The 27,148-nt window shown below is 38.7% G+C and overlaps 1 protein-coding gene and 1 long non-coding RNA gene across 2 annotated transcripts in view; both read right to left on the reverse strand.

Moving 5' to 3' along the window:
- ATP8B4 (ATPase phospholipid transporting 8B4 (putative)) overlaps positions 1 to 27,148 on the reverse strand; it is a 195,559-nt gene that overhangs the window by 155,303 nt on the left and 13,108 nt on the right. The window contains 1 exon segment of the mRNA XM_036033364.1: positions 22,064 to 22,122. Within this exon segment, the coding sequence (XP_035889257.1) occupies positions 22,064 to 22,122 (59 nt within the window).
- On the reverse strand, positions 1,709 to 19,612 carry LOC118502133. The gene is made up of 3 exons (XR_004904815.1): positions 13,415 to 19,612; positions 12,876 to 12,879; positions 1,709 to 1,720 (listed from the first exon to the last, which is right to left on the reverse strand). It is a non-coding gene; the product is annotated as an uncharacterized LOC118502133 (long non-coding RNA).

The following is a 27,148-nucleotide window of genomic DNA, read 5'->3' on the forward strand; positions in this document are numbered from 1 at the left end:
GCTTCTTGCTCGTGATACTTGTCCCACATAAGCCAGCAGGGAGACTCTGCTCATCCCAGTTACTCACAGTGGACCAGCCACTGTTTCAAATGCCTCCAGTTGTGGAACCAGAGGGAAAAAGAGAGTGCTGGAGGGTCTTACACTGGGAAGCTAATGCTTTAACCCAAGTGCTTAAAACTCATTGACCAGAAAGAATCACCATATAGGCAAAAGGCATAAAGCCAGAAACACTAATGGACATGACTAATGGCTACCATAACCAGAAATGGAAACTAGCCCTGATATTTGGAGACTGTGAGACACATCAGCTGCAAAAAATAAATGTCAAAAACCTACATCAGTGCTGCACAGTCCAGTCCTGTTTGAATGTCAGGTATAACAAATACTGGACTACCTGCTCTTCACCTCAGCTAACAGAGCTCCAAATGTTCTAGTCCTGTGGTCTGGATGAATTCAACTCCCATCCATAACTCCAGGGCCAGGCCCAGATTAGTCTGAGCCAACTACATGGCCCATCTCCTCATTACAACTTTGAATTCAGAGATTAGCATATGACCTATGTCAATTCTGGGGATTTGCTGGAAATAGAAGGCTATCTCTTTCCTACTGGACTCCAACCTGAAGCAAGTAGCACTAGGGGTGCCTTGGGACCATGAGCGGGGATGCTGCCAAGAAGAAACTCTCCACTGGAGATGGAGGGCTGAGAAATTCAGAGAGAGAAACTAGACTAGGCCTCTTCTGAGGATAGCCCTATCTCCAGACTTTTTAATTATATTATCTACTCATTTATTTTACTATCTTAGTCAATACAAATTCATTTTTCTTTTACTCCCAACCAATCAAACACCAGGTAAGGCACTGATAATATATGTAAGATCCAGTTTCTGTTTCTATGCAATAGTTTATTTTTATCTCTATTATTTGCCTTAAAGAATGAGTCACAGAAGGCCAGGCCTAATGCATTCTGTGGTTGTCTGGGGACGCAGCCGGTGTCTGTGAGTCGCACAGGCCAAAGCCCAGGAGCTTTTGCAATCAGCAACGCAGTTTCAGCACTATCAAAGGTCTTCCCACATTTGATGAAACATTTTTATGTCATAGCTGCTATTAAAAGAAACTGTCAGGACTTTGGAGGGGAAGCCTTGTTTTCTTGCCATAAGAGCAGGCAGATACAATATTGTTATGGTACAATCTGAATTCCAGAGAGAAAAATAGTCATGAAGCCTAAGGAAAAGATTACCTCTAAATCCTAAGACAAAAACTCAAAAGAAACTGTGTCCACAGACTACTTGCATAAAAAAAGGAAGTGGCTGAAAGGCACTTGCACCACTCAGGAAATGTGTGAAACACTCCTGTTTATGCAAAGATCCCAACGGAACACGTGTATAGGGCAGATGGGCCTGGAGATTTGGGGTCTGGTGCCTCAGTGATACCAGGCAGAACCACAGCTTCTCAGTTTTGCTAAATGTTGCCCACTCCAAAACCCACTGCATTCAGGGTTGGGAGCCAAGAAGAGATGAGAGCGCCCCATTGAACACCATTGAGAGAGATGCCAAGCCACAGAAGAGGCTTTAGAGACAGCTGTCAGTAAGTGTTGGCTGAAGTCAGCATCATGGTAACATTCTCCTGAGCTGGGCTCTCCACTGGGAACAAAAACATCGGTGGGATAGAAAAAGCAGAGGGCACATTTCCCCCTACGATCACCTACTCCTTCCACTGAGGACTTTCTGTGCATCAGGCACTACGTCATTGAGCCAGGACTGCAGCTATATCATAAACAAAGTCCCTACTCCCTGAGGCAAGTTGCATGGTATTTGTGGGGAACAAGGCAGGAATGAGCAGACAATAAACTTATAAATTGATGACACAATTTAAGCCATCAGTGCTATGAAGAAAACAGCAATGGAGCAGGGGCACCTGGCCTGCCAAGACTCCCTGAGGAAGTCTGCTTGTTTGACTTTCCAGATTAATGCAACTTCAAGATTACCCTGTCTGATGAGACCGCTGAGACACCAGTCCCCCCAGGGGTTGCCCAAAATAGTTCTTCAGGCTATCAGAAAAAAATGAGAATTTTAATACATACAATAACAAAAAAATTTTAATGAAAATTGCTAATTTATAATGCACAGATCATCTTTACCATATATGTATACACACATCAATATTTAATATATATTTATAAAAATAAATATTTAAATATATACATATAAAATAAATATATGTGCATTGGAAAGGTGTTCTTTTTACAAGTAGGGGACATGCTCAAAAAGTTTGAAGACTGACAGATTAAACATTGTTATGGTCAAAGGAAATGAGTATGACCCACATGCCACCAAAACTTGGTCACAGAGTGGAGAACGTTGGCTCTGAGCAGAATGGTGTCTCTGGTCATACAATGACACCAGCTAACAGGAACTGCCTCCTCACATATGCCAAGCACTATGCTGAGTACTCTCCATGCATCATCTCAGGTAATCTTCAAAAAATCCAGTGAGTTACTGCTATTTCAGCACCATTTCACAGATGACGAAATCAAGGCTTAGAACAGTGCAACTGATGCCTGTAAAAGCTGTTTCATAGACTCACGTGCTCTCTCAAACGGTGTTTCTTGGGAAATGAGTCCAAATCGAGAAGTTTCTAGACTCCCTCATGACCATTGAATTCACTGATCCTTATAAAACATTCTTTGCCTGGTGACAGAAAGAACCTCTCTAAACTAAAAGCACAGTGAAGACTGCACCTTAATTCAATCAACTGAAGCAGTCGCTTTCAATCCTCTCAATCTAGGGAGAGCATCACAGGACTTGTCTAGGGAGCTTCATTTCCCATCTAGACCTCAGAAACAGACTACGGCCAGGCATGCTTCCCAGCCTCGGTCCCCCTCAAAGTAAATCATAAACCTTGTTCTCTTTTCTACCCTCAGGCCTGGGTATAGTTTCCAGCATCTGACAGACTGTTCTAGGACTAGTAAATAGCCTATGAATAGTAATTTATCCACAAAAAACTAATTTGGGGCAATTACCAGGGGAACAAATTAAATTTCCCTCTGAGATTAATTTAATCACACTAATATTTTTTTCTCTCGGGTGTTTAGATGCACGCAACAGATAAAGACTTTAAAATAGTTCTAGACAAAATGTTTACTTTCCTTTTGTGACATCTGAAAGGGATTGAAAATACTTCAAAATTATACACAGACAGACCTAGTATATGCCTTCTCTAGGAAGGTAAGAGATAAAACAAAAGCAAGGTATACAAAAGAGAAAAGAAAAAAATCAAAGGTTGCATTTCAGTGGGACTTTTATAGAGCATCCCTAATGATTTGTTTGCCTCCTATTACTGATTTGCCAAAGCTCATCTGTGCTTGTAGCTCAGCCACCTGCTGGGTAGCAGGCCCTTAGCTTTGATCCACAGGCCCACCTCATTCTAGGGCTCTAGAGACCGTGGATGACCAGAGTGAGCATTTCTGTAAGTTGATGTAAGGCTGGCTTGCTCAGGCCAGTTTTCTGAACTACAACTGCATGTGAGCCGCCTTGTTTATTAGGACTAAAAATTAGACCATGTTCACGCTGCTCTGCCGTCTGGGAACTAAGCCAAATTTCAGGCAGGACCTCAGTGTTTATGACAATAACAAAAGCACAATGGAAAAGTCCAGTTAACGAGGAAAGACACCCGTAAAGAATTTCCCAATGGGCTGAGGGGTTATAATAACACACCACAAATAGTCTAATCTTGCCTTGGACTCTACATCTTACCCTAGGGTTCTACACAAATAACATTAGCTCTGGGGTAACTGTGAAATTTTCTCCTGAACCCCTGGGGATCAGATGGGAAGTGCATGTATCTCTGAGTCCTCCGCAGGATGCTGGGGTAACTGGGTCCCCTGGCCAACTCATAAAGATGTCATCCTAAAACTAGCCATTCCTGGTCTCCAGCCTCTTCTTACCCAGGGTAGAGTAATAAATCAAAATTTATACCACCTGTCTTTGTGTCTTTTGTTTATTGAGTGGTTTTGATTTAGGAGTAGAGGTGTTGAGAGATGCTCCAAGTTGCTGAGTTGACTTGGAACTGAGGTGATTCTAATAGGAGCAATTCTAAGTGCCAGGCTCCAGGGCAAGTTGCAGTGGACATTCATTTATTTAATAGTTAATGAACCACCCAAGCACCACTGGAGCAGCCAGCTAGGAATAGCAGTGAGTGTACAAAGCTTCTTTTGGAACAAAGTAGACCAGATTCTTTTCCCTACTTCCTAAATGAATAAATGAATGAGCAAATGAATTAATGAGGGACTCCTGGCTGCAATACCCATACCTTCTCTACCATCTCCTCCCACTTCCTCCATATTCCTCCTTCCCAGTGCATTCTTATTCCACATTCCTGCCTCTCATTTACATTATCAGCAGGAAGGTTTAATAATGAAGTTCACCTAGGCTCCTATGCAAGTATGTTCATTTGAGGAAGGAAGAAGCCAGAGAAGTTGGTGGGTTTGGAAAAACAGAATCAAGAGGTATTTCATGAGGACGGAGGACTGCACTCCATGTCCCTCCTGCTGAGAATCACCAGTGACACTGTAATCGGGACCAGGATTAGAGGGGAGTGGAGACAAAACCTAGGGGTCTGTCGTGTGGCCTGAGACCTTTCTGAGAAACTGGTTCTCTCTCAATAGCTATTGCTTACATTTACAACAACAAAGGATATCAAACCCACTTTAGACATTCTCCTCCCTCAATGGTCCTTTCCTGTGAAATGACTTGCCTATGTCCTCTGTAAGGAAAGTGACATCCAGAAAGTTCAAAGCACTTGCACAGAGCACAACAGAGTCATGGCCCCCAGCAGTCCCCTGGACTCCTGGGAAGTTTTCTGACTCAAAACCTGAAGAAATGGACTGTGAGCTCCTTGAAGGCAGATAACAATGAGCCTTGTCCACCCCTACTGTACCTCACCCCTGTGTCAAGTGCATGGCAATTCCCGAATAATATTTGTTCTTAATAATTTAACCTATAATGGTACTTCTTAATTTTTAATAATAATTGTGGTTGTTAAATAAATGCATGAATAAATGAACAAATAAGAAGTAGACTATAGCAATGACTCAAAGAAGCCCTCTACCAAAAATCTACACACCTATTATATGCCTGGCAGTGTGCTATGCAGTGTGTATCCCTAGAGTAGAGGGAAATACAGATGCATCACGTCCAAGCCAACTCTCAGGGTCAAACACTGTCTCTGGCTCTCTGGGAGGATAACACATCACCCAAGGGAGGATAATACATTAAATTCTAACACTTCAAAGTGAGGAGGATTTCCTTGCTGATGGGAAAGATCTTGGAAACAGCAAAGCATCAGGCAACTGGGTAGACATGGGAAGTAAGATATGGTATGGCAAAGTCCATCCATAAATCACTTTAGTTGAAAGCACTTCACTTCCCATTAGCATTGAATTGAGGAAGGGGCTTATCACAGCCTATAGAACTCATACTGTTCTACACGCCTCACACCTTGAATTCAAACTGGATTTTGCATTTATGACTAAGCCCCACAGTTCTCCCTGAAAATGCCATTGAAACATGCCAAGTTTCTGTTGCAAAATGGTAACATAAAATGCTTTCAATATGTGCCTTCTTACTTGTGACGAACAACTATTTTGACAGGAGCTATTGTAAAGGAAAGCAGGAAGAAGCAAAGAACTGGAAGGAAAAGAAAAGGGAAAGGGAGAGAGGGAAAGAGGAAGCAAGAAAAGGAGAGAGGGAGGGAGACATGCTATAAAGAAAGGACTTACATATGAAAAAATGACAAATCACAACTCAAACTTAAGGTACATAAATTAGGAAGAAAGACCTTCCTTGCAAATCTTGTTTCAGAAAAAATTCAAGAACTCCTTGAAGACATTTTCGTCAAAAAAAAAAATCTAAATCACATTCACATAAAGGAACAACAATCCTGGAGATTATTATGCTAAGTGAAATAAGCCAGTCAGAGAAAGACAAATAACATATGATTTCACTTACTTGTGGAATCTAATGAACAAAATAAAGTGACAAAATAGAACCAGAGGCATGGATGGATACATGGAACACACCAACAGACCTCAGAGGGGAGGGGGAGAGGGGGGACTGGATAAAAAAAAAGATGAAGAGAGTAGCCAAAGAACATATATGCTGTAGCCTGTGCACATAGACAACAGTGTGATGAAGGGCAGAGGCTGGGTAGAAGTGGAAGGGTGGGGGGACATCTGTAGCAGCATCAACAATAAAAAGAAAACAAAAGAAAAAGAAACAATCCAGTTAATTAGTACTTGGGTACATGCCAATTGTCCCAAAGATACTTGAGTATTAGGAAGAAGTAAGGGCTTGGAGTCCTGAATCTGAAAGGTGACTCCACATTTTACTGAGTAAGTGACTTTGGAAAAAAAATCTTAGTCCCTCCAATCCTCAGTTTCTCCATCTGTAAAATGTGGGTGATAATATCTACCATGCAGACTTGTGAAAGTCACATGAGGTAATGCATCTAAAGTACTGGCATTGTGCTTGATAATTAAAATTTTTTTTCCTCCTCACCCCTTTTCTTATACCAAAATTTTCAGGGCATTCCCAACTAAAGTAAGAATAGGGGATGAATATAGTGCTTCTGAAATTCAAATGTTCCATTCACAAAAGTGTATATGAATCATATGGAGATTTTGCTCAAAAGTAGATTATGACTTGGTAGTTGTGTGGTGGGCCCTGAGATGCTGCGTTTCTAACAAGCCCCAGGGGAGGCCAATGATGCTGGTCTAAGTCCTGTGGACCAACCTGAAGAAGTGAAGTGCTAAATGGCCTCTTAGCATTTGAATAAGCATAAGTATCTGTGATGTAAATAAGGTTGCATATATTTTTAAAAGGCTATGTAAATAATTCAGTTACATTAGTACAAATCCAAAAAAATCCTATTTGTCTTCTATAGATTATGCACCTTGAGAGGAACTTGATTTTCCGCTGGACCGTGGAGCTGGGGAAGCTCTGACATGCCTCGCACCAAGACTCAGAGCACAAAACTAAAGTGTCCCTGACTCAGCTAAGCACATTTTGCTAGATTTCTTCTCCAAACCTTGGAAAAATACATTGAATGAAAAGAAATATCATACATTCTCAATTTAAGCTCTAGCTAATAAAAAGACCAGATCAAACATAAAGCTGGAAAACAAAGGACCATGGAGGAAACTCAATGGGCGTGCGGAGGCCAGGGGGAGCCGGCAGGTGAGGAGCAGAAATGGGGCTGGGGAAAGCCCTGTTTAACATGATAAAGTGCACAATACTGATTATTTGCACAGGCAACAATAGCATATAAGACCTGTATCAGGAATGTATTTATAATTTTTTGTTCATAAAACATAAATTCAGAACTATTCCTTAGTGTCAAAATATTTTAAGTATTGATTTTTAATAATCACAAATATAAATTTACAAGTTTTAAAAATTCAACTACCCTTTAGATTCAAAACATTCCATTTTAGTATATCCCAGAAGTAAATTCGAGTGAGCTTATAATTTTCTTCAGCCAGTTTATATGGGTTTGCAGGTGACTGGCACTTGGCTTTCTGAGTAGCCAAATTGTTTCCCAAATCCAGACATGGATTCAAGTGCAGTAGAAATTGGTAGGTCTGCAAAATCAAGTTACATCATTTTTATAACATATAAATGCAACATGGTATATTACCATTCTTTCATATTTTTAAAAGATATTTATTCCTTACTGAACAAATTTAAGAAAAGATTCATCTCTCCCTGGCTGGCGTGGCTCAGTGGGTTGGAGCATCATCCAGCCTAATGGTTGTGGGTTTGATTCCCACTTCAGGGCACATACCTAGGTTCTGGTCTAACCCCTAGTCTGGGCACATAAGGGAAAAAATAAATCAATGCTTCTCTCTCACATCAATATTTTTCTCTCTCCCTTCCTCTCTCCCTGCCCCTCTCTCTAAAAGCAATGAAAACACATCCTCTGGTGAGAATTTGAGGAAAGGGAAGGGAAAGAAAGGGAAGAGAAGGGAACGAATTCACCTCTTGTTAGAAAATTGTCTTCCTTATGCAACATAGTGAAATGTTCATTAAGAGTTTAACACCACTCATTTTCATACTTAATATTACAAATTCTTATACTATTATTTCACTTATGCATATAAAATAGTTTCTAACCCCCAAAAGGATAGCAAATTTCTGAGGGGTGAAGACCTGAGTTTATGCTTTTTTAAGTTTCTAACGCATTTAACAAAGTAATAAACACTTACTAATTACTCAATACAAGGCTTTCTAATTGGGATAAACCCAATTAGAAAAAAATACAGAATAACACATACGGGGAAAAGCCATTCTATTTATCAGAAGAAAACATGAGCTAGTATAATTGTTAGTACTTCACAACACAAACCAGTTATTTCTAGTACATAACTAGAGAAGTACTTTTGCCAAAGAAAGATAAGCAGTAACATAAACACAGGTTTTTCATATGTTATAGCATATCTTCATGCAGTTTATTAGCCTTGATCAGAGAGCAAAAAAGAAGAAAAAAGTCAAACATTTAGCTTATTTTCTCACCTAGAAAAGTCTGAACAGTGCTTTCTCTGCAAAACATTATGATGAAGTTCAGACCATTTATGTTTCTAACCTCAAAAATGTCTTGCTTAAAACAATGCCGTTTTGTGGCATTTGGTCTAGAAGAGTGTTTAAAATATCGCAACAGGGGACTACATGGTTTGCAAGAATCATAGAAACATGACACGGAAAGGAATCTTCAAAGTTCAATTATTCATTCTATCCTTCTGCTTCCATATAGAAGTCATCTAAATGAGCTCTGTAATGGATTGGTTTTTTAAAAAGGCTTCTGCTTATTAGGAGGGAGAGCAATAACATAACATGTTTAAACAAAAAAACTGGGTTGGCAGCAAGGAAGTTAATTATACAAATAGGAAAGTACAGTGGTTAAATCAGAGGTAATGATTAACGGCCCAAAGGCAATCTGTAGGGAAGTGTCTAGTGATGAGGCACATAGCTCTGTCTTTGACTGTGTTGTCCTCAATATTTTTATTAGTAACTTACATCAGTGATTCTTAGTCCTGATTGCTCATTAGAATCACCTAGGGAGCTTAAAGAAGTACCAATGCCTGGGCTCTGATTCAATTGGCCCCTTGGACCAGACATCCGTGAAGATGCAGACGACATACTCATCAAGTCCACATGTGATACAGTAAGGAAAGGGATAATTTAATGACAGAATAACTCCCTGTTGTGTGTGAAATTCTATGGCAAGTAAGATACAGAGACAAATGTAACACACTCCTTGTCACCAATGATGAAAATGAGATTTAGTGTGAGATCAATGAAGTCAAAAATCACCAAAACACTAATGCCATCTTAGGCTGCATTAATAATTCTTCTACTTCAAGCTAGTCAAATAACTTTTGAAATAGATTGTGTTTGACTATGGAGCGAGACACTTTGAGAGGTTACAGAAAAGCTGAAGCCCTTTGAAAAGAAGGAGAATTGCAGGTAATTGTCCTGGAGATTGGTCTACTCAGTGAACCCAAGTTTGATATTTTAAATCCAAATTACCAAAAAAAAAGTCGCATGAAACAGGAGACACGTTGGCTCTGCTCTGGCCTCAGAAAATGCTGAACTAATGGATAATGAAGCAAGAGAGATTGATGTAGTCCAATTGATGGAAAAACTGTTTAAAGTCCAAACTATCCAAAGACAGAAAAGGGTGTTTGGGGAGGCAGTGAGTGCCCCTCCTCTAGTGTTATGTAAACACAGACTAGATGGATAGTCAGCTAGAATTATGTAAAGAGTAATTCTGCGCTGAGATTCTATCATGAACTTTAGCTAACTTAACAGTACCAGAGAAGTCAGTCAGTTTTGTATAGAACAACCCTTCTTCCTAGCCCCTTTGGACTGTTGGTGCAGAATGGTGTCACCATCTGCAACATGTCTGCATTGCACATGGACAGCCACAGCTATAATGATGTGACTTTGATTCACAACCAAGGAGCAGGTATGAAATTCAGGACAGTTAAGGCTGCTAGAGATATCAAGATAACGATAGTGGCAGCTAGAGACTTAGATCCCTGATCTAGATATAAGAGTCTGATTGTTGCCCTTTGCTTAACTTTTATTTTTTTAATTTTATTTTAATTGTTCAAGTACAGTTTTCTGTCTTTTATTCCCAACCCAGCCCACCCACCCAGCCCTCCCCACCTCCCTCCCATTTCCACCCCCCTTAGTTTTTATCCATGTGTCCTTTATATTTGTTCCTGAAAACCCTTCCTCTTTTCCCCTGAAATTCCCTCCCCTCTCCCTTTGGTCACTGTCAGCCTGTTCTCTATTTCAGTGTCTTTGGTTATATTTTGCTTGTTTGTTTGTTTTGTTGCTTAGATTCCTAGTTAACGGTGAGATCATATGGTATTTGTCTTTCACCACCTGGCTTATTTCACTTAGCACCAACCCAAAAGAACCTTTGCACCCCAATATTCATAGCAGCACAATTTACAATAGCTAAGTGCTGGAAGCAACCTAGATGCCCATCAGTAAATGAATGGATCAAAAAACTATGGTACATTTACATAATGGAATTCTATGCAGCAGAAAGAAAGAAGGGGCTCCTACCCTTTGTGACAGCACAGATGGAACTGGAAAGCATTATGCTTAATTTTTCAAAGAATAGTTTTTCAGCTGTTCAAGCCAGAACATTCTAACAAAGATGTGTAAACATCGTCAACCTACAACCTTACCTACCTGCATACACACACACACACACACACACACACACACATTTCTATATGTGGCTCCTAATCAATTCCTGGAACCATTTTTAAAGTGTCTTCAAATTTAAATTCAATGCCTAAATAGCTTGCTTTTGTAAGAAACTGCATGGAAAGTCAGCTATAGAATGCAACAGTAATCTGAGCACTGGTTTTGCAACAGTGCACATGAATTTGAGACTACATTTTCAACGCAAGTAATTTGATTAATCTTTCAACTATACAATGTAAAATATGATAGTTACTATCTTTTGATAATATGATCACAGAACCAAACTATTTGGTCCAGTCAAGACAATTACAAAACAAGATTAAAAAGCACTTTGAGACAGTTGAGGTTGGTGGTTTTTCTGTTAACCTCTCAACTGTTGCTGAACTTGCCCAATTTTATCCATGTGGTTGATATATGGATTACTCACATAACCCACCCATTTGCCAACGAAGAAACTGCATTTGTAGTTCTCTCTTCACACAGGAAGTTAATTTTCTTCCTGCTCTATCTTTTCATTCTCAGTCTTAGTTTAACTCTATTTCACTGTAGCTAAGCTATAAAACAGCCCCAAAATTCTAACATCAAAATTAGCTTATCAACTCTTCTAATTCCAATTATACATTACTTGTAAATTTTTCAATTCATATCATTGCAAGGAAGAAAGTGCAAGTAAAATAAATTAGCCAAAGCTGGTGGATTTACTTGAAATTTCCTTCACAAAGCAGGTGAAATCAAATGAGTTGACAAGGATGCTGAAAGTATCACAAGCCTGGAATAGGTAAATAAATACTTGAGAGGTTTAGAGTTTAAATGACTTCTCAACTATCCTTTTTTATTTACTTCCATTTTATTTGATGTTTCCAAATGTAAAAAAAGTCAAGATTTTTGAACCAATTATCTCACATGAGACCATGGAAAGCAATCCCAAGTGTGTACAACAATCCCCTTCCGTTTGCTGTTTGATACAGCTGTGTGATCAGCTCTGGGAAACTGCACAGCCTGTGTCTACTTGGGAAATTTCACCTATTTGCAAAAGACAAAATACCCAACAACATGCAGGATAGTTGCTACTTTGTGTATGCAAGTCAATTTACAAATGTTATCTTATTTGGGAGGCAAGTGGGACTGAAAATTTTAGCTGTCCGGTTTTCTCCAGCTACCCCACAGAAAACAAAATGACAGTCCCAACACTCTGTGATCTTTGGGGGTTGAGACAGTAGACACTTTCTGTTACCTGTAGAAGATTCAGTTGTTAAGCCTGAAAATGTATGCTTTTTCTCCAAACAAAAAAATCCTTAGGGCCCTTCCTCTAATTTTGCTAGACTAGGTTACAGAAGAATAGCAAAGAGCCCCTCATTTGAAACTGAAAATGTGGCAACTGTAAATATTCTGTCACATTCCACAAACTTTTGCAAATTGCATAGATCAAAGACAGTGGTTTGCTAAGTGGCACTGAAGAAATCCTGACTTGAGTGGCACTGCTTCATCCAAGTGTTTCTGACCAAAGGAAATCATACAACAATATTTACAGGCTCACTTTTAAGGGGTGGCCAACGTTAACACTGTGCCTACTGTACAGGTCAAATACATAGTCCAAGAGTTTAAAATAAGTCATGCATTGCTAACTCTAAGAATGTCATGTACAAGATAAACCCCACCAAGTACTTGTGACAGCATTTCAGGTGGACACAGTCCTATATATAAAAATAATTCAGTGTCTCTGTTGTATTGAGTATGTAATTTAAAGGAGCTTCAGAGCTTACTGAGAACAAAAATTTTAACCCATTGAAGATTGATAGAACATGTCTGTGGGGTTTAATTGTTTTCTTTAAAAAAAAAAAACATAACCTCTGCACAAAGAAAATCATAAAAATTCCAGGTGGTCATGTGTGATCATACTGCATAATTTAGAATGAAATATCATTGGGCAAATTACTCACCTCTCCGACAGCATTAATCTGTGAACTAATGTTAGTGCAGCTGCATTCATGGAACAAGGTCCCATTTTTTTTTAAAGTGGCACCAATTTTCCTCAAGTATAACAGTACCCTATTTTTAGCAGCAATTATATTTTTAAAAGTTAACAACTTATAGAACAAATCTATAACTATACTTATTTTCTACTTTATCCTCACCAGTTACAATATTTACAAAAGGCTAATGTCCACATACAGAATGACCTTGCCCTTGTCCCCCACCCCATACCTTATTCAAAGATTTTCCCTCCTACCTCATATCTGGCCTTTCAGGGGAAGCACAGGAGTTTCAGACAAGTTACTGATGTATTTTTTGATAGGGTTCTTGATTTTAATACATATATACACAAGTATAAGACAAAATAAGTCTCAGTTCAGATATGTTCCAGTGCCCCAAAAGTTAGTTAGGTGATGAGTAGTGCCAAATGATGAGCTCTAAAAAATGAGACATTCTAAAGTGCCCTAACAATCTAAGTCTGTATCAGCTGAAGAGCCAGGAAGTCATTGCAATGGTGAGGCAGCCGTCCCAGACTGGCGTTTGAGGTTACAGACTCCAGGCCTAGGCATGTTTATTGGTAAACAGCAAGTTTAACTGAAGAGGTGTCACTAAATTCAAATAGTGAAAACATACTTATGAAAGCAATATACATCAAGTAGAACATGGTTCTAGGGTATTTTGTGTAAAGAGAGATTTTAGATAAAGGGAATTGGCAACTGGGCGTGCTAACTCCAATTCCGTGAATCCAGATTTCATGACAAGATGACGGATTTGCTATGTGCATTTTGCTTACAATGCCTCCCTAAAACTTGCTGACTCTAGAGAGGTAAAAGTTTGTGTTAAAGGGCTATTGAGCAAAGGAGAAGTATGCTAGTGACAAAAGGCTAGTCATGAAAATTGAGACAAATGAGTTGACAAATTATGGAAAATAGTGAATTAGGTCCTCTGTCAAAATAGTTATTGTGCCATACAGAAATAGTCCAAATATGGAATTTATCAATTAAAATTGTGATCCTGTGAAACCCATTTTCAGATTAATGGATTTCTTTAATACCAAGAATTATTTTTGTAAACTGGCACAACAGAAGAATTTGTTGAATACATTAATGCTGTGAATGAGAAAACAATGTGGGGGAGGGTGAGACATAGGATTTTTTAACTATATTAATGTGCCACTTTAGAACATTCAGGAATAGGAATTTAGAAACTAAAGCAAAAAGTTAAAACATATCAAACATATTAAGGAAACAAGGAATCGAACAATTGCTTAGCCAAAGAATAACACTCTTTAAATAAATCACATGTCAAAAAGATAAACTATTTATACTTTTAAACTCTTGAATCCAGAAGTGAAAATGAGTTTGAGAGATGTCCAAAAATTATCTTTCCTCCTATAAATAAATTATTTATAAGGAAAGATAAAAAACTTCTGTCATAAAGAACATAGATAATTTACACAGGTACCAACAGCACACAAAACAGTAGGCATTTTCAATGTTTGCTAAAAAACCACTGTTACTATGGTAATGCCCCAACATACACACACATGCACACACACTTGCAACAACCAACAACCTGAAACCCATAACAAATGCAAGTCACTAGCACTTTCCACAGCTAATTCCAACTTGTCACTCTGCTCGCTATCATCTGTACTTGAGCTGGCACATAAATTGCTTTGGTTATCAGGCCTGTTGATGAGGAGCTATATAGCATATTGGCAGTGCAACTGTGCTGTGCAGGAAAAAGAGAAAGAGAAACCCAAATTTTCCATCAGGCTGGGGATTAAAGTAGGACTGGGATGCGTCCCAACATGTTGCTATCTGAAGAGTCTCCCAAAGACAATGTTTACTTTCACCTTTCCATGGACTTTGTGTACTTGCACAGGTGAACTGTGTGAGAAGAGTGATTCAGACATGCCTCATTTCAGTAGGCCTGAAAGCTTCTATACTATTTCCCTCCTTTTTATTATAAATTCTTAATTGAGTGTACTATACCCTACTCCCTTCTTTCTTGCATTTTTTCCTGCCCTTTGACTTCCAAATCCCAACTTTTTAAGAAAAATTAAAACTGCCTTCTTCAGAGTTTCTTCCATTGCTTTCTCCTGACTGAACAATGATTCTCCTTAGTTCTTAACCTCGTGGGCACCAAGCATCAGGTGCGGGCTTACCCAGACTCTGCCTCCTGAGGGGCTCCTTCCTCTGCTGTCTTCTCACTGTCCTCTCTGTTCTCAGTCCTTGCTGCTCTCTGCTCATTCCTTGGGCCCTCTCCCTCCCTGTCTCTAACTAACTGAAGTTTTCACCCCAACATGCCACAGTTCAGCCACCACTCCTTGACGGGTTCTATCTTTCTCTCAGCTGTAAGTACTTCCTTCCAACTGATATCCCTAATCTACAGCTCTAACCTCATCCAAATTGCATGCTATAATTACCTGGGCATTTCCATTTAAATATCTAACCTATTTAATCTGGAGGAAAATAAAATCCTTTTTCACTTTGTGACTCCTCAAGTCCTGAATACTTATTAACTCTTATTAAAACTCTTTTTAAAAATAATCTAGACTCTCTTTTGTAAAATAATCTGAGCCACAAATTCCTTAACACATACCTCACCACGAATTAATAGAATACAGGGTTTTGCTGTCTTTCCCTCCTAACTGCAGTGGTACAAATAGACAAACAAGGTGGAATCACTTCCCATTTATTCTGGCAACACCTCCTCAAACACTTTCACTCACCCTGAGCCCTCATTTCCCTAACACTTACATCCACAGCACGCAATTAGAATTTAGCATTGCCTTTTCATGATTACCTATTATCAAGTTCTTTCCCGTGTGATGATCAGCTCTTCTTGAGTAAATTACACATACTCCTTGAAGGCTGAGAGCAGAATTTATACCCGCTTTGTTAATAACCTCAGAAACTCTCAACACATTGCCAGTCCAAGCAGATAGGGCCTTCTAACGTGGGAAGGGACCATAATTCTGCTACCCAGAAGATGCTTTTGATTTTAAGTGTTTGTTAAGAAACAAAAGACTGTGAAAGTAGCTTTGCCCCTTTCTCCTTTGATCCTGCTTGAGAGATTCAGACAGAGACATGCTTCAGGAAGGAGATGTTAGGATGCTGCCTTCACCTAATCTGAATTGAGTAGGGTAAACCAGAGGGCTTCAGGCAGGTAGGTGCCAGTTAGCTAAATACCCTTTGGGTCCCATTGTCTCCAAATTGCCTAGCAAGGATTTTCCTCCCACATATGTTCAGCTCTTCAATTGCCTATAAATTGCCCACTCTCACTTCTGAAATTTAAAGCACCTCCCTGCCCCTTCTCTTTTGTCCAAAATGTCTTATGTACCCAATGTTGCTTCACTGTCTTGGGAATTTTTATGGAATGATCATGTCTATGTAAATTCCCCATGCACCTCTATTAAACTTATTCTTCTGTTAGTCTTTCTCTCTTAATGTGGTTATTAGCCTAGCCAGAAGAATTTAGGAAGTAGGATAAAAAGTATTAATATTTTTTAGCCCTCACACATATTCACCTTAGGGCCCACCTAAAAATACACTGCCCTTCTAGTTTCCTCATGTATTTTTAGCTCCTTGAACTTTATTTTCTTTTTGTATATTTCCTCAAAACCACTTTGTAAAGCAAGTCAACAAACACACACATTGCTACGCATACAGTAGGCACATTGTGAATCTGTCAAATTTTGAAAATTATTTTCAGTTCTATAAAAAAAGACGATCAATCATTAATTCACCCACACACAGAAAAACATAAAGTTTCACTGTTTTACCACTCTGGTCTTAGAGAAACACACTATTACAAAGTGGGCCTGAAGAGGTCTAGTCCCAGCTCACAAACCCAGAATGGTGGTGGACCATATTTTTCTCCTCCTCTCTTTACCACTTATTGTGAGTTAAGAGAAAACAAAAATGATCATTGAAACATATAAGGTCCCATTTAAACAAATGGGAGGGAAATGGAACGGATTCATGTTGAAGGGTGTCTTGGTGACATCACTGTATCACTGTCTGCTGAAAGTCAGCCATTATTGTCTTATTGCATGAACATTCTTTGAAAAACCCAAGTGGTCATTGTTCTACCACTCACAAAAATCATGAGAGCAGCTACATATTCCATCCAATAACCACAATATCAACAAGACATTCTAAGATGCTAGGAATAAATTAAAGTGTTAGAATTACAATTTGGGGGTGGAAGCCTTTCTTTACAAGCATGCAAAGCAATTTGGTTAAATTTTCACCAACTTATATGAGCTCATGCACTTCCTGAGTAGGATCAATAATTGAGCTCAGGAAAACAAAAAAACAAAAAATCCTTTAGAAAGTTCCCATCTACCTTTGTGCACGAAATACACTCAGATAAAAGTTACTACATGTTCAGCTTTTCCCAAAGTTTCTGATTTTGAGGCTTTCTCATCACTCAAATAAGTTCATCTTCCTTCTCAAATTCTGTGAAGAATTTGAATGAGAATAGAGTGTGCCTGTGACTAGGTGAGAAAGACGGAGAGCAAGAATCAGTAAAAAAAACAATAATTTCTAAAACCATTTGTTTACATTTAAATGAAATCAGAAAACAGCTATATTAATCTAATATTTTTCTGACTATTTTTTTACATCAACACATTTTAATACAACTACAACTGTTTTCACTATTACCATTCACTTTGAACTCCTTTTAATAGGAATGAGTCTGGCTACTTGGCCCGCTCTCACAATTTTTCTAACATTTTTAACATTAACATATTTTAATACAACATTGTTTTCATTACTTCCATTGTTCATTCCTATTATTAACCAGGAAAACTTTGAACTCCTTTCTAATGAGAATAATAATTCTAGCACTTGGCTTGCTCTCCCTCCGCTCTTCAATCCACTTTGTTTTACACATCTTGGCAGTCTGAAGTCCCTCTAGTTTTCACAATATCATGTCTAATTCACCAGTTAATTTCACTTACAATCATTAACCTTGTCTTTCATTTATGTTCTGAACCCTTTATCTTTTTTAATTGAATTTATTGGGGTTACATTGGTTAATAAAGTATATAAGTTTTAGGTGTATGATTCTATAACACATCATCTGTATATTGTATTGTGTTCACTACCCCAAGTTATGTCTCTTTCTAAACTGCTTATTTCTTAAAAGTACTTTGGTTGTTTTTTAAGCCTGTGCTATTTCCTATAATGTATTTGAAGCTTTAGGCTTTGTTGATAAATTAAGATTCCTTAAGTACTGAAATACCCTTTGGCCTTCAAAGAGAAAATTTTTCTTGGTCAAGCTTAGCGCTTGTGGAAATCACACTATTTATCTGAGCTTTGTGTGAATTTTTCTCCCAAGTGCTCATCTACAAATGTTAAGGGTAAGATTTAAAGTCATCCTTAGCCTCATATTTGTAAAATTTGGTCTCACGTTTATCTGCCTTTGTCTCCAGAATTTAAAAGCTTTACCCATAGGGAAGGAGCAGACATTTGGGAGACTTGTTTGTTTATTTTTGTTTTGGGGGGTTGGAGGGCAGCTTTTTGTAGTCTTTTATATTGTTGTTCAATTACAGGTGTCCCCATTTTCCTCTCATTACTCTCCCCTAGTTGTTTATTTTTGTTGTTGTTTAGGTTTTTTTTTCAGGATTGACCAAAAGAATAGCATAGAATCATGGGAAAAAATCTTTGGAATCCAGTCAATATGAGTTAGAATTCCATCTTGACCACCTCTTAGCTATGTGACCTCAGTTACTAAATGAAGCTCCACTCAGTCTCTCTGTTGTGTGGAAGATCAGCATATGTACAGGTCACTTTGCACATGGCAGGACTCACAGCTATAGAATGGGAGCCGTGATCTCGCTGTGTGACCCTGAGCAAGCCATTGAAATGAGATCTCTGTGCCTCAGTGTTTTCATACATAAAAGTGAGATAATAAAAGTACTCTCTCATAGAGTTGTGAAATTAGATAATCTTAATATAGCAGAGTGCTTAGAGCCATGCTTTTCCTATAATAAGCACCACGCATGTGTCAGCTATTCATATGATCATCATCACTAACTTTATTGTTATTATTATCACTGTTAACTGAGAGGATCAGGAAAATTTCCTGAACTCATCAAATGCTTCAATAAGTATCTCACTGAATTATTATTACTTCCATATGGCTTATTTGGTGGGGAAGAGGGTGGAAGTGGTCTGTACTACCACAATTATTATTAGTCTTCTTATTTTTGGTGCATTTGCTTCTGTACTCTAGCATCATCTTCATAATTTATCAGCAACTTTCACACCTTCAGTATCACATATTTGCTAACTTTTGGCAAGATACCTCCAGCAAAAAGTTCACAACTTCAGCCAATTTCTCAGTATCTTCTTAACACTATTATCACCAACATCTCACTTAAGCCACTCCTTTATAGGGAATCTAAAATTTATGGTGACTATTTGCCCACAGCCATGTTAAGTTTAAAAGAAAAATTCGTATAAAAGACTTAGCAGGACCTGGCACATAGTAAGCATCTAATATATTAGCTAGTCTTACTGTTATCAATTATTTCATATAAATTATCTCACTTAATCTTTTAGTAAATAGTCCTATAAGGAAAAATTCTCATTTCACATCTGAAATAACTGTTGCTCAGAGAAATAAGCAAATCAAGGTCACAAGTCAGCAAATCATAGAGAGGGGAAGGATTCAAACTACGATCTATCTTATCCCAAAACATTCTTTCCACTACACTTCAGGGCCTTCACCATTTCTCCTTTCGTCTTTTTCATAATAAGTCTCAGTTTATTTCCATTTCCTTTTCAGCCTTTAGGTTGGAATATTACTTCTTTAGTCATTATGAGAATTCTCCCTGGGACCAGTTAAGGTCTTTTCAAACCCATTTCCAGTTGGAGTAGTAACCTTTCAAGATAAGCAAAAGGCACTGGATTCTGCCTCCCTTAAAAAAAATTCTTATAGAAAGTGGTTTAAAAGCTCTAAAATCGGATGGATACAGCTTCAAATCCCATCTCTACATAGAGTGGCTCATAGGGTTATTGTGTCTTATTCTATTTCTATCCTTACAATAACTCAATGAAGTAAGTACTTTTATTATCCCAAGTTTGTAGCTAAATATACTGAGGCTGAGAGAGGCCTAATAGCTCACAGTATGACCAGCCATCCTGTTGGGAGTTCCCAAAACAAGAAACCACCAACATGATTCCAGTGGGGACCCATGTTCATTCCAGGAGGACTTGGTCTATCCGTGTGAGCCACTGCAGTGGCCTTTAGACCTGCCCCTCTCTGCTCTGCAGCTCCCCTTTCTCAATCGTGTTGACATTCTTGGTTTTGGCAGCCCATAATGGCTTTTTTTCTTTCTTTGGTATGTATTAACTCAGAGGCTGAGCTGCCTTGCTTGATCTGCTGCAGCTGCAGAATACTGTCCTACTGTCTTGTTGTTGTTAGGAAACCCAACAGAAAACACAGCCGCAGCTGCACATCTGTGTGCTTTTGTCAGGATCATGCGAACTCAACAGAAAACCATCTCTGTGTCATTGGTATGTTATTACTTTTAAAAGAAAGAAAGATCTGAAGTAATCATGGCAAATTATTAACATCTACTCAACCTGGGTGGTGGGCACATGGATGTCATATTATCTCCTATGCTTTTCTGTAAGTTCAAAATATTAATAATAAGTAAAAGTAACTATAAGTACAAAAGACTGCAGCATCTTACAAAATGCAAATAAAATATGACTTCCCTTATAGAGTTGCTACTCACAGAATGAAAACACTTATATGTTGGAAAACAAGTATATGTAGCTAAGCACTTAAATGCATAATTACCCCATAGTAGATTACTTATTACAGTTTTTCCCCAAGGTCTTAAAATATACACATGCCTACACCTCTGATTTAGGGCTTAATGGTCAAGATTTTCAAGGGCCATTCTCCATGTGAAAGGACTGGCTGTAGAACGGCTAGGAAAGCATGTAGCCAATTCTGGTACTAGCCAGAAGGGTTAAATGACTAGATGTCAGGAAGTTGCACTGAGTACCATTAATCACCATGAAAAATTATAGTCCCTCCCTCTCTCAGGCTGAGAAGCATGTTTATCTGCCTCCTGAGAGCTGATTCCTTCTCTCAAAGGCAGACTTACTTTAACCAAGCTTGCAAGATTGATGAATAAAATCAGGGTGCCATTATATTATTTTATAATGAGAAATCTGTCACAGAAACAGTGTACTGACCCCCTGTAAGGAAACTTACATTGAACATTAAATTATAATCACAGTTTATGTGATTAGCACAGCATGAGAAGAGAAAGCTGTTAGCTATCTCTGTTGAAACTTACTAGTATTAAGCTACACTAACCCAATGTACCCATCCCCATTTATGGTTAGATCTACCAATGAAAACAAAATACTAAAAATAATCCATCAGGCCAAAATTCTCTCTACCCTGGCTAGGATCTGCACAGACACTATCAGTTTGCCTCTTGACACCCACATTTCTGTGCCTTAATAGTTATCAAACTCCTCTTTGAATTGCAACTTTCTTTCATTAATGTGCTCATACTCAATTGTAGAGCAGGTCTGATAGGCCACAAGTCACCTATAGAATCAGTTCTACCAATTGTCTTTCTTGGAGCTTATAAAGACTCTACATAGCAACTTAGGTTGAATCATAGAAAGACGGGGACACCTTGATGGGGCTCATGATATAATTCACAATGTTGTTTATGAGTGTATCCCAAATTTCTAAGGAGTTCCAGTCACTTGGTAGATACTCAATATTTATGGAAATAAAGAAAACCCTCATTTTAAAAAAATACAAAGTAGTTAAGTACAACTTAAAGTGCACATTTTAATTAGTCATTGTCACCACTAATTTAGTAAATAAAATCATTCAGGACCTGGGGACTTTCTCCTACATATACTTTCCCACATTCAGCCTGAGTGGCTTAGAGAAAATTCCAAAACGCCATTCATCACCCACTAGCCACACCATCACTTCTATCAATAAGTGCTATCATGGAGACCCACTTTCCTATCATCCCTGCGTACTGCAGTACCCAGACAGGCAGCAAAATGGACTAAGCCTGAATGTGTCTTCCCATACCAGTAAGAATATCAATCACTCTTGGTGCAGAGTAGAAATGGGTATATATTGCTAACTCTGTACTTATGGAACATATGGTGCCTTGCTATTAAAATGGGCCAACAAAGAAAGTTTTTAGTGAAGTCATAAAGTTCTAGAAGACCTGAATTCTACTGCCTTTAAGGGGTAAGGCCCACCCAGCACGTGTGCGCCATGTGTAATTTACTCACTGCGTACTGGAACTTTTCATTGTATTCACGGTCATTGGCTTTCACTACCCGTTCCACTTCTAAAGAGAAAGAGAAATTAGGTATGAAATTAAATTTTCAACCCAAAGAATCACATAACTCATTAAAATAACAGCACTTAGGTTACTTTGATTGTCGTCAAGGTTGCAAGAATTCTTTCCTTTGAAATCTGAAGGGCATTGGTTTTTTCCAGCCTAAATGTTGGAACATGTATTGGAAAGTCCCAAAATGGAAAGCTAAAATGTTTCTCATTGTCTTTCTGATGCCAGCCATAAAGCAAAACACTATGTGTCTCCAATTTCTACATCCCTTCAGCTCCACAAAGACCCTTACTCTTAGCTTCAAGTAGTTCCTAAAGGCCAAGGAGCTTCTGAAAATGAAATGCCACTCTAGGGAAGGAATTTTTATTTTTATTTTTTATTTTGCTACCCAGTCATAAAATAAGATATAACATAGTCAAACAAAACCATATTGAAGTGGCCAGTGAAGTCACTGACCTTATGGCCATGGAGCCAAAAGTGATACTTATAATCAACACTGGACATTGAGAGAATTCCACATCATCAAAGACCCATAGACCAATCCTCAGCTGGAAGTAGCTTTCTCTTTCCTTTTTTTCCTTTGTACTTCCCCTCCACTCAGTCCAGCCAGTGGGCACTATCTTCACATTCTGACCTCTGACACACGCCAGAATGCCAATATCTCCTGGAGGGGAGCTTCTATATATGTCCGGTGCCCCAGTTTTTATTTCTTGTGACCTTGGTTTTTTGCCACACCCACTCAGAAGATGCCCCAAGATCACTTGGCTCTGGAGGACAGGGGAGCTCATGTTCCTGAGCCCCATGGAACTATAACAATCAGAAATTCACTTCTTGGCAGATTACCATCTTCAGGACCCTGAACAGAGAGCAGACTGAAACACACCCCCAGGCTTTGTGAGAAAGAGGCTTATTTGCTTGTCCATAGCTGTGGCCTGAGGGACACTCTTCTGCTTTGTCACACTTATAGAGACCTATGGAGGGACTCTCGGGGAATGAAGGCTAGTGAACACAGTCTTTGCACTCTCCCTCTGCCTCATTCCAGATCACTGGTATCTTCCAGAAATCACCTTCTATGTTCTCTGGTGCCCTGATTTTTATAGCTACTACCAACAGACACCTCTACATCACCTGAAAGCAAATGCAAACACCAGTACAAATAACAAAATAAAAGGATAATAAATCCAAAGTTTATAATAGTGCAGAAATTAAAATTTGTAGAGGACAAGAAAAGATAGTGCCTCAGATACACCAGCTGAGCATATTTTTGTGGTAAGGATACCAAGTTCTTGCTCCATGTCTACTGCACCCAAAGTTGACCAAAGGGAAATGACGGAATAATAAAAGCTATGGGAAAAGGGTCAGGCAAGTAACCACCAGATGTCAATGCTGGATTCTCAAGGTAAGTGACTTGACCATCTAACCTGGGAGTCCCTTAATCCCACAGTTCTCCACTTGGATAAGTGACAGGTGATACAAAGTGTAGAGATAGGAGTAAGAGTCTGAATTTGGCAAAGATACATATGACCATGGAGATAAAGGAGACTAGAGGGTAGAAAGTAACTTGGAAGCACAAGTTAGGGATGGGACAAGGAAGGCCAAGAGGAAAGCAAAGATAAGAAGAGGCTGGAAATAGAAGGGAGATGAGAAAGATGAAGGAGATGAAAAGAGAGGGAAAGAAGAAGGGAACACATCTTCATACCCATCCCTCATATGCCAGGCACCATTAATTTTAAGAACTGTCCACATTTCCCAAAGTCCAAGAGGAATCTAAATGCCTCTGCAGCCCCTGTGGCTCAGCTTCCAAGTATGAAGTGTACCTCTGAGGGCTGCTCCTGACACATGACACCCTGCCTTTGATTATGGTTGTGTTTCTACCATTTGAAGAGTATTGGTCTGTTTGCCATCCACTCACGTGGCTTCCTTCTTACCCAGCTAAAGAAGCCAGTTTTCTATGAGTGTTCCTGTTGTCCAGTCTAGCTCACCTAACTGCTGATAAGAAAAATATCAGACTGATGTCCAGAACTCCAGACACCTGAGCGGACTTGCCCCTATCATGTACAACTCTGAAATCCAGAATCCACCAGGAAGCAACCTCTCAACCAGCCATCGCCTGGAGGAAACAATTCAAACTCTGGCTATAAAAGCATCATCCCCTTTCTTCCCGATTGTCCAACAAAGAGCAAAACTATCAAAACCTAAAATAGTGTTTTAGATAATGAGGTCCCACTGAAATTACAGAATATCTGTTTAAAAAAAATAATAGAAACAAAGTAGTGCTAGAAAATAAGGGGTTTAATACAGCTTCATAAATTTTAAAGGAAATCTAGAAAATAAAATAAAAATCAGATGAGATCAAGACTGAAAAAAAAGATAGGAACAGTTCTCACTGAAAAACATTAGAAGAGTGGTCTTCCCAATGGAGCCCAGAAAACTTCCAAATTCAGTTGATAAACACAAAGATTGAGGGTGTGCTGCAGAGAGGGTAATAGTCCAGTTTTTGCTTATTGTCTTACCAAATAATTAATAGGGTTTCCTTTCATTCTCATAAGTGGAGGATCTGATTCATGAGATCTATACTGTTGGAAAATGCTTCAAAGAAGAAAATAATTTCCTGTGGCCCTTCAAATTATCTTTTTCACAAGGTGGAATGAAGGAAAAGACCACCCATCTTAGTAGAAGGTGGAGATGCTGGTAACAGGGAGAACCAGATCAACAGGCTTATTAGAAGGATGAACTAAGGTATTCACCATGGTCATTTTTGTAATCTGGTCAGTTAATAAACAGGAAATGCTTCAAAACTGGAGAAAAAAAGTGTCGTAGTTTGGAAGATAAATTAACCAATCACCTTAGTTTTGGAGCATCACCACAATAATTAAATAATAATTGAGCCACTTGGGTCACATGCTCCCTCCCTTTCTCACTAAAAAGAGGACACAACATGCCTAACGAGGAAACCAAGGTTGGGCATGCAGGCCAAGAGAGAAGTGGTTCTGAACCTCTGCATCAGCTACAGCAGACTACAGGCCCTAGTAAAGCCTGCCTTCCTGAGACAGCTATGGGATTTGCCAAACTACATGACTAACCCACAGTATTATAGACTAAATGTATGTATCCTCCCAAAACTCATATATTGAAACTGAATCCCCAATGTACTGGCGGGACTTCAGAAGGTATTTAGGTCATGAGGTTGAAGTCCTCATAAATGGTATTAGTGTTTCTATCAAAGAGGCTCCCTTGCTGGTTTCATCATTTGAGAACACAGCAAGAAGACAGCTGTCTGTGAACAGGGAGCAGGCCCTCACCTACCACCAAATATGCTGATGCCTTCATTGTGGACTTTCCAGACTCCAGAACTGTGAGAAATAAATTTATGTTGTTTGTAAGCCAGCAAGTCTATGGTACTTTATTATAGCTGCCAGAACAGACAAAGAAAAACGTGTCTGTGAACTGGCTACATCACTGGCCCTCCTATTTAAAGGAGAGGCCTGGCAGGGATAAAGGTCTTTGCAACTGCACAAATTCATCTAGCCCTTCATTTGTAAATACAAGCCAGCAATCATAAGTCACCAGAAATCTGAGACAAACCAATAGCACAAAGGAGAAGAATACAAGGGGAAGAGATAATGGTGAAAATAAGTAGGGAGAAGGGGTTCTTTTCTTTGTAATTCTAACTAGTGCCTTGAAGATATTCAGGAAGATATCACATCCATGAAAGAAGAACAAGCTGATAGGAACAAAGGAAATAGAGAAGAAGAAAGAGTTTTTGGAAGTTAAAATAGTTAATAGACAAGCTGTAAAGTAATCTTGAAGAACTCTCCTGATATACCTACCAAAATGACAAAGAGGAGGAAAATGTGAAAAGAAAACTTAGGAGAAGGGAACATAAACAATAAATGGGAGGAAATATTCAAATAAATAGAAGAGAATTTTACCGCACCAGAATAAAACATAACTCTTCAAAGTAAAAGTGCCACCAAGACAAATTAAAGTGGACCCACAGATCTTCACTAAAATTTTGAGCTCTAAAAACAAAGGCAAAACATTAAAAACTTCCAGGAAAAAAAAATTGGTTAGTCCCAGAGACACAAGAATCAGACGATGAAATTTCTCATCTGCAACAAGGATAACAGAAGACATTGGAGTGATGCCTTCCAATTTTAAGGAAAAATATTTTTGAATTTGGAATTCTATACTCAGCCAAATAAACAAGCATGAAGGGGCAATGAAAATCTTTTTAGTCATGCAAGAGTGTTTACACATAAGAACATCTCCAAAATAACTACTCAAGAATGTATAACAGGAGAAATTTTATTTTAAATTTTATTTTTTTATATTTACTTACATATTTTTTATCATTTTTTTATTGTTGTTCAAATATAGTTGTCTCCATTTTCTTGCCACCACTTTCCCCTTTCCCCCACCCTCCATCCTTCCCCACTCTGGCTTTGTCCATGGATCCTTTGTACATCTTCCTTGACTATCCTTTCCCTCCTTTCCCCCATTATCTCCCTCCCTCCTCCCCTCTGATTGAAAAGGAAGCAGAGTGGAAGAAAATGTAGAAACAAGGATGATGATCAACTAAAGTCAACAATGAGAATAAAAATACCTGATACAATGACGCACACACCTGCTTTAGGGTGGACCACAAATTCTACAGAAAAAGGGAAGGCCTATTGCCCTTTATTTCATAGTCTGTAAAGTAAAAATAAGCCCATTTCTCAGAGAAAGTACAATTATATATTCATTCTTGAGTCACACAATAATTTCTCTAACAAATACACATAAAGAAGCCATTGTTTGATATAAAGAACATAAAATGAGTTTTTTAGAGCTGTGTTTTGTAACAACCCTAGGAATATCATCCCAAACACAATTTCGAGGGTCCCAGTGAGAGTTTCTGGACTCAGTCTCTGCTGAGCTGATTACATTCAGGAATGGATTTTAGAGTATTTATATAAATAAAGGAAGTATGTGTCCTTCAAGTAATCATCCTAATTATTATTTCTCTCAACTGCACTTGTGCCGA

This window comes from Phyllostomus discolor, chromosome 1 (genome assembly GCF_004126475.2).
Source record: "Phyllostomus discolor isolate MPI-MPIP mPhyDis1 chromosome 1, mPhyDis1.pri.v3, whole genome shotgun sequence".
In the NCBI taxonomy this organism is placed as follows: Eukaryota; Metazoa; Chordata; class Mammalia; order Chiroptera; family Phyllostomidae; genus Phyllostomus; species Phyllostomus discolor.